Below are 13,874 nucleotides of genomic sequence, written 5' to 3'. Positions count from 1 at the left end.
CCCTGCTAGTGGAAAGGGCAGGAAAATTACTATAGGTGGTAGGCCTCCCCGGCCATTTTCCCTGCTGCACCACTCTGGCGCCACCTAAAACCGGTAGTTTGCTCCAGTCCTCAAACTCTGAGAAAATCTGCCTTCCCCAGGTTCTATGCATGTGCGTGTCCTTCAAACCTGTATGAATGTTTTTGCTGCTCCTAAGCAAAAATATAGAGAGCGTGAAATCTTCATCCAGTGTAGTTTCTTTACCTTTAATCATCACAATTACTGAATAAGCAGCGCACTACCACGATGCCATATTACTGAGTAATATGAGGGATGAGGATGTGATGGGTTCTCATAACTCACATTATCAATTTTTCATGCATGTATCACTTTCATGAGCATCATGGACTACGTAGAGAATTGGTATGAGCTGGGGATTCTTGCATATTCCTGCATTTGAGGTAAAAGTTGCATGCAAAAGTTGTGGAGATTCACAGCTCATTCAAAGTATAATACAAGAACAAACCATAAATTGAGGGAGATAATTGCAAATCTTTTGAATCTGTGTATCAGCCAAATTCCAAGACTAATGAAATGGTCACTTGTAAATATTAAGTGTCAGCTTGGCATAGTTGATAGCATTTTTAGCTCTGAGTCAGAAGGTCGTGGGTTTAAACCCCACTACAGTAGAGTAGGAAATCTAGGCTGACACTTCACTGTAGGAATGCTGCATTGTCAGAGGTGTCATCTTTCAGATGAGAGTCTGCCTATTCAGGTGCATGTAAAAGATCCCATGGCACTATTCAAAGCTGAGTAGGGAATGCTCTGGTGTCCTAGCCAACATTACTCTTTCAGCCAATACCACCAAAAAAAAGGTGGGCCCCAAAATTCCTGGGGTTGTAGATGTTGTCAGTAATATTTATGTCGGCGGAGGGTGGTGGGGACAGAATTTGGGTCGGAGGGCAGCTCTAACCTTTAAACTCCAGTCGGGATAGGCATTAGTCGGATTTTTCAACCACCCCTCTATGTCATGGGGCATGCCAGGGTGGGGCGAGTTCCCAGGTGTCAGTAAAAAATTCCTTCCTTTACGACCTTGAAAGGGTGGAACCCATGTCAGGTCTCAACTGTTGTGAGTACTTTTTAAAGGCCTTTTAAAGGCCCCAAACCTTCACTAGAGTATGATAATCAATGCTGGAGGGGATTGATAAACTTCCCTAGTTGCAGTGGCTCCAATGGGAGCTGAAGAGTTTTAAAATTATATTTCTTCAGCCTGTGTGGGCCTTGGGAGGGCTCCACTCTTCCTGATAAGGACATATCAGCTTATCAGCCAGGCTTGGGCTGCAGGCACTGATGCGCCCATCCAGGCACCAGCAGTCCACTCCAGCTATGTTTGTGGGACCTTACTATGTACAAATTGGCTACCATGTTTACTTACATAACAATAGTGACTGCACTTCAAAAATGACCAATTAGTTCTAAAGCACTTTGGAACACCCTGAAATTATAATGAGGTGTTATATTAATGCAGGTTCTTTTTCTTAAATCATTTACTTAAATGCATATGTGTAGGTATGCATGTGGCTTAGGAAAATTGGGACTCATAAATGGAACAAGCCATTTAGAAATGTTGAACCTCTCCCAATGGCTCAACAGATTGTGGCAATGAGTAAATGAGCGATACACACGGGAAGGTTTGATATCTGTACTTGCTGAGTTAGCTAATCTCAGCTGGGACAGAGGAAGAGGTCTACAACTGACCTGGTGTTTAGTTTAGGAAAGTGAAAATTGGCCAACATGCCTTCTTTTGTTATCCAGTTGGAAAGTGTATTTGTATGGAAGATGGGTGAGAACAGAATCAGGTTTGTCTGTGATCCCCTCCAGAGTCCATAGGCTATCAAAGTTCAAGGATAAATAATAGCTACTTAGGCGAGGTAAAGGGGCAGCTGCTGGCACCCATGGTCTATATCTCAGCATGTGTTAACACTATTAGGAGAGCAGCGAAGAAAAACTTGACTAGTTTTTTGTTGTTGAATACAGATATCAACGAGTGTCTGTTACTGGCACACCAGTGCCAAACAGGACAGCGCTGCATCAACACTGTTGGGTCCTACCGATGCCTGCGTGAGATAAGCTGTGGCACAGGCTATGAACTAACTGAAAGCAACCAGTGCAAGGGTAGGTAATGAATAGAAGTATATTAAATAACTGAATATGAGTGCGTGCATGCGCTAGCATGTGTGTGTGTGTATATATATTACACATAGGGCAACATAATCTACTAAGTAGTTGCTCATTTACACCTCTGTAAAACATGTCTGTAGTACCTGTACTGACATCTGACATTTATGGGATTAAAGGTTCCTAACAGCAGTGAAGTTAGAATTCAACAGTGTAGTCATTTGGTATCTCTCCATTCCTCAACTACAAATGTCATTTACCTGCTTGGCAGTGGAAACTAGCAGGTGTTCACAGGATGCAATCCTAACAGTGGATCTCTTTCACATACCAGTAGACCTGAAAAATTGTTTTGAAATAAGAGATGATGCGATGGAACAGAGATAAGAATGCACCCAAACTGGCTTCCACAGGCATTAGTCATCCTCCAATATTTGGCCAAGTGGTCAGTCTTCATATGTGAGCCGAGATTAAGAATTGGCAAGCTATTTGATCACCTAGTTGTCACATCTGAGCCCAGTCCTATCTGCACCCCAAGTCAGTGCACTTACAATTACCAGTAGGGATAAGGAGTGGGAACTCCTTTCTTTTTCCCCTTTTTTCTCCCTTCACTAGCCCAGGCCTACTGCAGCCATGTGTAATAACCTCAGCACCACCTTGACTATTCAGCTGACTTAGCTGTAAATGGGTCAGTTGCACACTAGGCAGTGTATTTAACAACTGAGACACCTGGGCAACCATTTTGTTATTTCTGGTTATTCTCACCAAATTTGTAAAAGGAACATTGTGATGGAAGAGTAGTAAATGAGCCAGTGGGCAGGATGAAGACAACTTTCTTTTGCAGCCAAATATCATTCACCTCCAAACGTGGCTGCAATAAGTACTGTCTGGGATGATTACCAATGGAATCTAATTTTGACCTTCAGTGACAGGTTGTCTCTTGGTACAATGTTCCTGAGAGTTTCCTGTTGGAATGGGACAGAGCTAAGTAGTGTATGTATATTAAACAACTGCTTCAGATTGGACAGGTACCAAAAGTAATCAAAAAGGCTAATGATATGTTGGTCTTTATTTCAAGGGAGCTGGAATACAAAGGGGGGGGAAGTGATGTTACAGCTGTACAGAGTCCTGATCAGACCCCATCTGGAGTACTGCGTTCGGTTCTGTGCTCCACAACTCAGGAAGGATATTTTGGCTTTGGAGAGGGTGCAACGCAGATTCACCAGAATAATGCCGTGCTAACAGGGTTAAATTATGAGGGTAGGTTGCATAAACTTGGCTTCTATTCCCTTGAGTATAGCAGATTGAGGGGTGAGCTAATTGAGATATTTAAAATGATAAAAGGATTCATTGGGGTAGATAAAGAGAAATTATTTCCTCTCGTGGGGGAATCCAGAACAAGGGAATAATCTTAAAATTGGAGCCAGGCCATTCATGATTGAAATCCAGAAACACTTCTTCACACATAGGGTAGTACTTTCTCTCCCAAAAGATTATGGATGTTGGGTCAATTGAAACTTTCAAGACTGAGGTCAATAGATTTTTGTTAGGTATATGCATCAAAGGTGGGTAAATGGGGTTGTGGTACAGTTCAGGTATGATCTAATTGAATGGTGGAACAGGCTTGAGGGGCCGAATGGCCTACTCCTGTTCCTATGTTTCCAGTAGTAAATGTTAGTAAGTTAGGATGTAACTTTGGTATCAGGATGTTTCTGTAATATAGAATTTGTATTTTTTTTTAATGTGACAAAATGCCGGCATTTTGGTGCACTGTATACTGTGTATCTGTAACATCCACAAGCATCTGCCTGACCCTAGGTAGACCTGCACTCAATCAGAGTAACATACCAGAAGGCAGCTCTGTTATTTTGTTAACCCTATCATTGGCTATTTCTGATCAGATGGACATTCTCAGAACAGCACTGCTGTTGGGTTGTTGGAGAGGTTGCTCTAAATGTCACTTCTGTCCTTGGCCTTCCTATCATTAAGCGAGTTGCACCATTTATTCTATCAACTCCTCCTGTGTTAACAAGGCTTGGTTTCTTTGCTTTTCTGTTATTTTTTTAGCAGGTGAATAATTTTGATCTTTATTCGGAATCTGATAGATATCAATGAATGTGAGATTGGAACACACAACTGTGGATCCGACTTCATCTGTCAGAACACACAAGGATCGTTCCGCTGCCGGCCGAAAATACAATGTGGAGCCGGATACTTGCAGGATGCTCTCGGCAACTGCATTGGTAAGAAGCAATAGCAGATACATTTCCATGTTACTGTACATTTTAGGAGTAGTTCATTGACAAATGTTTTTTCCTTTGACTGAACAGTGAATAGTGTGAAATAGATTATTATCATAAATAATGAGAATTAATTCCTAATTGTTAATTCATTCCTTTGTACCAGAGCTTGATGAAATCTATGACTATGAGGATGAGTAGATAATCAAATACTCACCACACTATAGAAGGAATTTTACAAAACCATGCTCCTGAAGTGGCGCCTTGCCCACCAGGAATGCTTACTGGGGATTCAGGCATGATTTCCGTTAGCTTCTGTTCATTTCAGTGGATGGAAGATTGTGGAGAGTATTCTCCCAAATACCCGACATGTGCTCCTAGTAGGCGAGGCTTCATGCTGGGAGTGCAATTTCATAACATTTCCCCTTACAGTTGTCCTGTGACCATGGGAATGCCAGCTGTGGAATGTATCTGGTCAGGGTTGGATACTGCAGGTTGCAACACCAGATTTATATGCGGAAGTATGACCCAGTTACCTTTTGGGGATTAGCGAGACATCAGACCAGACTTTTATCTTATTGGAAGTTTTGTTTGTGGTTAAAGGTTAAAGCCCTGATTTTGCAAGACTCCATTGGTGATGCAAAATGCAGCTTGCAAAAAAGTGGATGCAGAAGTCTGTGTGTCTAATTCAATCCGCACCGCGTTTTCTGGCAATGAAAATTGGGTGGCATAGGGAGTCAGCACTGGAGCCCGGTGCTAGCATCATTTAAATCGCAAAGTTCATTAAAATTGCTCTGACAGTGGATTTCACATTCTTCTCACCTTCCTTGCCCCTGACGCATATCTCATCGATATAAAATGGGCACATGACAGTTCAACTGGCCTGCAGAAGTCGGCTTCTTAAAACCAGCTGCCAATTGTAAAATTGGTTGGAATTTTTAAATGTTTTTTTGAGTAAGCTTTATTTTTTGCTGCATTTGTCTCACTGCATTAATTGTTGTTATCCCACTAGGCTGAATTTTTTCACTGCAAGATATTTGTCAATAGTTTTCCTTCCATGCTGTTGCTTACAACTGCAATTTAACTTACAGCAAAAGTGTTGAGGATGGAAATTCCTTTGGGGATTCCAATGCGCTTCCATTGTTGTAGGAAGATCAGCAGTATAGAGGGGATGAGGAAAAGCAGGTTCAAATATAGTTTGGGCATTATATATGTATTTGTCCTTATTGGCCCAATTAACCCTTCCTAGGCACGTCTGGAGGAAACCTGCCTCCGCTTCACAAAGGAGACTGCCACATTCCAATGCAATCTCCTAGAGGATGTCATGAAGACAAATTGTACCACAAAGATGACTGTTCCTTTCACTTTATTTTTGCTAATGGCTATTTCTTCCCCCTCCTTACAACATTGGCAAAGGCTGATAAATAGCTATAAAGGCTGAAACATTTAACATTAAGTGCTGCTTCCCATTTAAAATTGAGCTACTGGCCAGATAGCCCACATCTTCCAGTAGACTAGTTGCCAGGGCAAGGCCAAATCTGTAATAAAAACAGAAAATGATGGAAATACTTAGGAGGTCAGGTAGCATCTGTGGAGAGAGAAACAGAGTTAATGTTTCAGGTCGATGACCTTTCGTCGGAACTGGAAAAAATTAGAGATATAGGCCTAGAAATTCAGTTGCGTGCGCCAGTCGTTAGCGCCTTAGGAGGAGTAGATCTCGAGCGCTAGGCACTTAGCGGCCGGGCGCAGGGCGATCTGCGCCTACGCCCAACTTCAGTAGACATTTAGCGCCGGCGCAAAGTGTTTGCGCGCGCTCAGCTGCGCGCGCAGCTTTTGCCGTCATTTCGTCATGCAACGCCCTTTGTGCGCCCCAAACCGGAACTTCAGTCGCGCCCGCCCAATGTGGGCGTGGCGGTGCTAAGAACTGTGAAGTGGAACGCAGCAGAGGCCCTGCGGGCCTCGGGGAGCGCTAATTAAAGGGCACTTACACTGAACTATAAAGGCCAGCCATTTTGCTGCAATGACTTTTGTGCAACGGATTTCTGGACAGAGACCAAGGAAGAGACCTTACTGATTTGGCCCAACATAGGAGAGGTATTTCTGGCTTCTGGCCAGAGCTTGGAAATTTGCCTCATTGTGATTTCATTGTTTGCAAGTATATTATGGGGGCTGCATGGGGTTCCAACCCTCAGTTCCAGCATTATGTGCGAAGGGCTCGCAGACGCTGTGTGAGAGGGGCAGCCATGCCTAGACGCAGAGGGGGCATCAGGCGTCGGCAACGCAGGCCTTACCCACTCAGGGAATACCGCCAGCAGGTGTCCTATCTCACCATGACTGCCGCGCAGTGTGTTAAGAGGCTGCGCTTCAGAAGGGAGGTGGTTGCAGAGATCTGCCAGCTGCTTCACAGAGATCTGCGTCCACAGCTGATGTGCAGGACGTCTCTGTCGGTGGAAGTGAAGGTCACGGTGGCTCTGAACTTTTATGCAAGCGGCTCCTTCCAAGCCGCTGCTGGGGACATAGCTAACATATCCCAGTTCGCCGTGCATCGCTGCATCCGGCAGGTCACCGATGCCCTTTTCACAGGGAGACACCAATTCATCTCCTTCCCCATGACCCTGGAGAGGCAGGAGCAGCGTGCAGTCAGATTTGCGAGGATCGCGGACTTCCCCATGGTGCAGGGCGCCATTGACTGCACGCATGTGACTTTGCGGGCACCTATCGACAATGCCGAGGATTACCGCAACCGGAAGGGCTACCATTCCCTCAATGTACAGCTGGTGTGTGACAACAGGCAGCGCATCCTAGCTGTCAATGCCCGCTTTCCAGGCAGCAGCCACGATGCATTTATCCTGCGCCAGACTACTGTGGCTGACATGTTCCAGGCACAGCCTCCCCCAAGAGGATGGGGAGGCTATCCTTTGTGTACATGGCTCATGACCCCGCTCCGCGCGCCCAGGACCCCTGCTGAGGAGGCATACAACGAAAGCCATCAAGCCACAAGGAACATCATAGAGCAAACGATTGGCGTCCTCAAGCAACGGTTCCGCTGCCTGGATCGCTCCGGCGGATCTCTGCAGTATTCGCCGGATAGAGTCTCCCAGTTCGTCGTCGTTTGCTGCATGCTGCACAACCTGGCTATCCGCAGGACTCAGGCACTGCCACCTCACGTTGGACCACCACCTCAGGAGGAGGAGCAGGAGGACCATGAGGAGGAGGAGGAGGAGGAGGAGGAGGAGGAGTAGCAGCCCAGGAGGGAGCCACAAGGTCCAAGGGCCGTCCGTCGGCGGCTTATTGAACGACACTTCTAGGCCCCCTGTCAGGGAATGGCTTGTGGCAATGAAGGCACATGAATGCAGCCGCTCCGCAAGCCCTCAGCCGGTTAACGCAACAACCACTTCAAACATCAAACATGGACAAGCTGAATAAAGAAGAAGCTTTATTGAACAAACTCAGGGCCCTTCCCACATGAAACCCAAAAACAGACAACACCCCCAAAAAACAGTCAAACACATGACTCACTCCCACAACCTGGGGAGGAATAACAAAACTTTTCCATCCAAATGGCCTTCATCCTCGGCCTTACCAAAACAACCCCCCCCATAGACAACACAACCACCCCCATATAAAAAAACATTTGGCAACACACTCTACTTTGTGTGCCGAGAGGGCGAGTCCTTGTCCAGCCTTTTCCGGCCCCTGGCCGACCTGCTGCTCCGCCTCAACCTGGGCCCTGTGGGTGCTGCAAGGCTGGGGGAAGGCTCCTGAGGGGCACATTGCGTGACGGCAGATGCCCTTGGGGGTCGGCCTAGACGAGCTCTGGCCCTCGAGGGGCCGGCTGCTGACTGCTGCAGCTGTGGCTGGGCAGCATCAGTCTCTCCAGCAGCTCGTGGCAGCTTCGCTGGGGGAGTGGCAGTGGCGGCTGCAGCAATGGGGGCAAGCTGGCTGATGCCAGGCGCTCGCTGCTCGCCTGAGACACTGGCACTCGGCCGGGCTGGCACTGCAGCAAGCGCAGCAATCTGCTGAAGGCCAGACCGCTGTGCTGCTGCAGCGCGGCGGGTGCCCTGGCGATGCCTGCCTGACACAGCGAGTGTGGCAGCAGTGAGTGCCCGTACTGCCCTGGTCTGTGCCCGCATCAGACCAGCCAGTGACTGCACGGCACCACTGATCAACTGGCCACTCGCTGCCTGTGCTGCCCTGAATTCGGCCCGACTCGCGTCCTGTGCTGCCCTCAATTCGGCCCGATTCGCGTCCTGTGCTGCCCCGAATTGTTCGAGACCCCTGGCCTGTGCTGCCCCGAGTTGTTCGAAACCCCTGGCCTGTGAGGCCCCGAAATCGGACACACTATGAGCCAGGGACTCGATGGCCTCAGGCAACCGTGCCACAACCCCCATGAACTCGGTGTGCCGGCGATCCGAGTCCGCGGACATTTGATCGAGGAGACGCACCTCCTGGGCGAGGACCGTCTCCGGACTGGAGGCCGGACTCTCCCTCTGGGGAGAAGGCCGTCGAGCTGGCCGACCCTTCCCGCGTGGCTGGACGCCACTGGGCCCAGCAACTACACTCCCCTGCAACACTTCCCCCCCTCTGGGGAGAAGGCAGCCGAGCTGCCCGACCCTTCCCGCGTGGCTGGACGCCACTGGGCACAGGAGCTACACTCCCCTGCAACACTTCCCCCCTCTGGGGAGAAGGCAGCCGAGCTGCCCGACCCTTCCCGCGTGGCTGGACGCCACTGGGCACAGGAGCTACACTCCCCTGCAACACTTCCCCCCTCTGGGGAGAAGGCCGCCGAGCTGCCCGACCCTTCCCGCGTGGCTCGACGCCACTGGGCACAGGAGCTACACCCCCCTGCAACACTTCCCCCTGGCTCTCCTCCAGGGAAGACGTGTCCCCTCCATTGCCATCCCCTGGCGCGGATGAGGGTTCCCCCGATGGGCCGCCTTCCTCTTGCTCCTCCTCGTCCTCCTCTTCCGAGGGACTGTCACTGGCAGCTTCAGGGACCTCCTCCTCACCAGCTGAAAGCAGGAAGGCACAAGAGTAGCTTTAGAGTGAGGACAGGGCGTCAGCGAGGGAGGCATGAGTGGTGGCATTCAGTGCATTGGTCGGACAGTGGCAAAGGATGTAGATCTGAAGCGCAAGGGGAACGAGAGAGGTCCAAAAGGTCATGTCCTTACCATTGGGGCCCAGCACAGGGTCGGCATCTCCACATGCAACGGGGCCAATCAGCCGGCCACCCATGAGTCGACCCACGCGCTCCTCCAGGTCACTGAGCTGCTGGAACTGGGGACGGCCTCCCCCGGTGACAGTCCGGCTCCTCAGATTCTGGGCCAGCTTGGCCTGCAAGAGAAAGGACGGCCTCTAAGTACAGTGTGGTGCCCTGTTGTTGTGTGCACTGCCTCCCATGGTCGAATAGCTTGGCCAGTGTGGTGCCCTGTTGCTGTATGCACTGCCTCCCATGGTCGAATAGCTTGGCCAGTGTGGTGCCCTGTTGCTGCATGCACTGCCTCCCATGGTCGAATAGCTTGGCCAGTGTGGTGCCCTGTTGCTGTATGCACTGCCTCCCATGGTCGAATAGCTTGGCCAGTGTGTAAAGTGCAGAAAGTGCAATTGATGTTCATGCCAGTGCCATAGCTGCTGGATGAGGGCTGGCCATTAGGGCTTTGAGGTCCCTTTGCCCATAATGTGAGGTGCACATGCAAGGATGAGGAGGACACTGGAAAGGGTACTCACCCTGACAATCCGAGTGAGGTCGTTAAACTTTTTCCGGCATTGGACACCAGTCCTGGGGACATCGCAGGTGGCTGTGACCCTCTGGGCGATATCCCTCCAGGCTCTCCTGTACACCCTGGTGGCAGACTTCTTGCCACTGTCCGGGAACAAGATATGGCGCCTCCTCTCCAAAGCCCTAACCAGCACCTTTAAATCATGGGCAGAGAAGCGCTGTGCTCGCTCACGGGCCCTCTGCATCCTTCCTGGCGCTATTTCTCTCCAGCAGCAGTGTTTAGGCCTAGCTGGAGGGCTGCAGTATCCAGGGCGTGGCAGCAGACCAAGTCGACCCTTCCCCCTTTAAGAGCTGGCCGGTGCCAGGGTGTCTGCTGTCAATCAAGAAATGACCGCACCTGCGCTGCGCCCGGCCTCGGCGGTATCAGTCTGCACCGCCGGCTTAGCGCCTAAAGATAGCCGTGCATCGCCAGTTTTAGCGCTCGAGCAAACTCCTTGGCCAAAGCTACTGAATATCGGCGAAGTGGCCTCCACTTTGCGCCGGGCGCAAACTTTAGCGGCCGCCCGACTTTACCGCCCCAAAAGTGGCTATACTGAATTTCTAGGCCATAATAGATTTTAAGGCCAAAGCTGTGCTGGGAATTATTCAAATGAGCTGATCCCACAAAATTGAGTGCAGTCATCTCGGCGCACTTTTGTGTAGCTTTGTGTCGGCAGCTAAACATTCCTGACACAGATTTTGCCTAGTCCACAAAATCAGAGTTGGTGAAGAATTTCTAACTAGAGAAACTATACATGGTCCATTTGTTTGATAGCGCCAGAGACTTTTTATCATTCTGTATTTTCTTATGTTCCTGTGTGAGGTGTTCGCTGCTGAGGAATCTGATTTGCCGAGTATGAAACCATCTGGGCTGCAGACAATTGCCAAGATTACCCTAAATGATCCTCTGTTATTGGTGCATTTAAATGAAGACAAATTCTTTTTATGACCCTCCTCTATCCCTTAGATAAAACTCCCTGTAAGAGCAAGACATATATCTTGCCAAAGTCAGGCATCAGTCCCTCCTGTGCAGGTGAGCTTGAGTGACAAGTAACCCAGAACTGTTTGGGAGGGAGACAGTTGCTCCAAGGCCTGTGCTGCAAGGCAAGGTGTAGTTCTACAATTTAGTCTCGTGTTTTGCGAACTGTGTTTTATGACTGGTGCGGTGAGCTAAGATGCAGGTATTCAGGTGGAGGAAAATGATGGAAGGAACATTGGCAATCTATCAAACTCTGAGTTTGATTAAAAAAAATGAAAGCATGGAAAATTCCAGAAACCTTCAGTGTTATATGCCTGATTTGAAAAAAAAACCATACAGATTCCCATCATTTCTCAGTTTGATACAAATGTACCTGCAGGATCATTGGAACACCATCACTTCCAAGTTCCCCTCCAAGTTGCACACCATCCTGGCTTTGATATATATTGCTCTACCTTCATTGTCCTTGCGTCAACATTTTAGAATTCCCTACCTAACGTCATTGTGGAAGCACCATCATCACAACAAAAGGTTCAAGGAGAAAGCCCACCACTTTCCCAAGACAAACTAGGGATGGTCAATAAATGAGGCCTTGCCAGTGCCACCCACATCCTGAGAAAAATAAATAAAATAAAACTAGGAGCCGTGTGGAAAAGGTGATGGATTCAATGGTTTGAAAATGTTCTCATTTCTTCAGACATAGCAGACGAGGCTATCTCACTCTGCTGGTGTATAGGTCTGCACCCTGACACCTTGTGACTGCACAGTGTCATCCTCAATTCATGATGAAGTCTCCATACTCTCGCCTTCTGTTGGTGTGATGAAGGGGTCATTATGACTTGGCCCCGAATGGTGTAGAGGGCCACACCACGTGCTGTACTGGTGAAGGAGTCCATGATGGTTTTGACATAGAAAACAAATAATTCTGACACATGCACGAGGCGTCTCAGGGTGATTTTGCTCCAAGGAGCAACCAAGACCCAAACCTGTATGATTAGACAAGCTGCACTTAGCCTGAATGAAAGAAAGACTTGTATTTATGTAGAGCCTTTCACAACCTCAGAATGTCCTAAAGTGCATTACAGCCAATTATAGTACTTTTTGAAGTGTAGTCACTGTTGTAATGTAGGGAACACGACAGCCAATTTGTGCACAGCAAGCTCCCACAAACAACAACGTGATAATGACCAGATAATCTGTTGACTGAGGGCTAAATATTGGCCAGGACACCAGGGAGAACTCCCCTGCTCTACTTCGAAATAGTGCCATGGGATCTTTTACATCCTCCTGAGAGGGCAGACGTTGGTTTAACATCTCATCTGAAAGACAGCACCTCCGACAGTGCAGCACTCCTTCTGTGTAGCGTCAGCCTAGATTTTTGTGCACATGTCTCTGGAGTGGGACTGTGAACCCACAACCTTCTGACTCAGAAGTGAGAGTGCTACCCACTGAGCCACAGCTGACACACAGATGACTTTTAGATATAAGTCATACTTGGATTTTAAGAATTTACATCAATATGAATTAACAGCTATAGATAGTGATAAAGAGAGAAAATAATCAATTGCTCCCCATGCCTAAGGTGACAGGCACTGAGAAACCCAAGCAAGACCCTGAATGATTTGCTGGGTGTGAGTCCCCATAGCACTACAAAACTTGTCCTGCCACCGTCAAAAACTTATGTACATACACCCCCAGGTCTCTCTGTTCCTGCACTCCCTTTAAAATTGTACCATTTAGTTTATACTGCCTCTCCTTATTCTTCCTACCAAAATGAATCACTTCACAGTTTTCTGCATTAAATTTCATCTGCCATGGTGTTTGCCTATTTCACCATTTTCAATCTCCTCCTGCAGTCTGTTAGATAAGTACATGTGGGAGAAAGGAATAGAAGGTTATGCTGCTAGGGTTACATGAAGTAAGGTGGGAGGAGGCTCGTGTGGAGCATAAACACCGGCATGGACCAGTTGGGCCGAATGGCCTGCTTCTGTGCTGTAAACTCTGTGCAATTCTATGTAAATTCAAACTGTTGGAAATCCAGCTATTAGGTATACAACAAACACAGCATCGTAACAACAACAGTACAGTTATGAACAGATCCTGCCCAAGAAAGCTGCTCAGACCAAAGGATGCTCGAGAAGGAAACAGCATGTACAAGTAGTACATATTATAACCGTACAGGCAATTATCCACACAGAAGTGGACAAGTATCCTGTCAGAGTATGCAGCAAACAAATCCACTTCATGTGATGTCATTTTGAAGCAGAAGATGGCGCTGCAGGACAGAATGCAGGAACATCCTCCCAGGGACTGTGGGCAAAGCAGCAAGGTACTGCTGATTAACCAGCTGCACAGACCTAAATTCATCGAACACGGATGATTAATATGTTTGTTATACATCTTGTACAATGTATCGTGGACAGCTGGTGGCCAAAGTTGTCATGCTGTCCACTCCCTGTGAAAGGAATGATTGACATGGGGGGAGGGCAACTGCTTATCCAGTAAATGACTGCAACAAACTGAAGCAAAAAGCTTTTAAAATCTCTCTATGTGGACTAGTTACAGAACAATTCAGTGCCACTGCTGAGTCAACAACAGAAGGGAAGTGTGCAGCATACTGAAAGGGGCTCACTGCTAATCTATCAGACAGCATCTGAGCCACTGCTGATCCAAGTCATTAATTCAGTGCCAGTAGCCAAACAGATGCCACACATTTCAGTAACAGAGAAATGTGTTGAAAATC

The 13,874-nt window shown here is 48.1% G+C and overlaps 1 protein-coding gene across 4 annotated transcripts in view; it reads left to right on the top strand.

Moving 5' to 3' along the window:
- fbln1 (fibulin 1) overlaps positions 1–13,874 on the top strand; it is a 250,906-nt gene that overhangs the window by 75,025 nt on the left and 162,007 nt on the right. For all 4 annotated transcript variants that reach the window (XM_086008866.1, XM_086008865.1, XM_086008864.1 and 1 more), the window contains 2 exons: positions 2,017–2,154; positions 4,260–4,397. In XM_086008866.1, coding sequence (XP_085864992.1) covers positions 2,017–2,154; positions 4,260–4,397 — 276 coding nt within the window. The remainder of the gene's footprint in view (positions 1–2,016; positions 2,155–4,259; positions 4,398–13,874) is intronic.

This window comes from Somniosus microcephalus, chromosome 16 (assembly GCF_052327205.1).
Source record: "Somniosus microcephalus isolate GS21.2 chromosome 16, FLI_Smic_1.0, whole genome shotgun sequence".
Lineage (NCBI taxonomy): Eukaryota > Metazoa > Chordata > Chondrichthyes > Squaliformes > Somniosidae > Somniosus > Somniosus microcephalus.
This window is presented reverse-complemented; position numbering and strand designations above follow the sequence as displayed.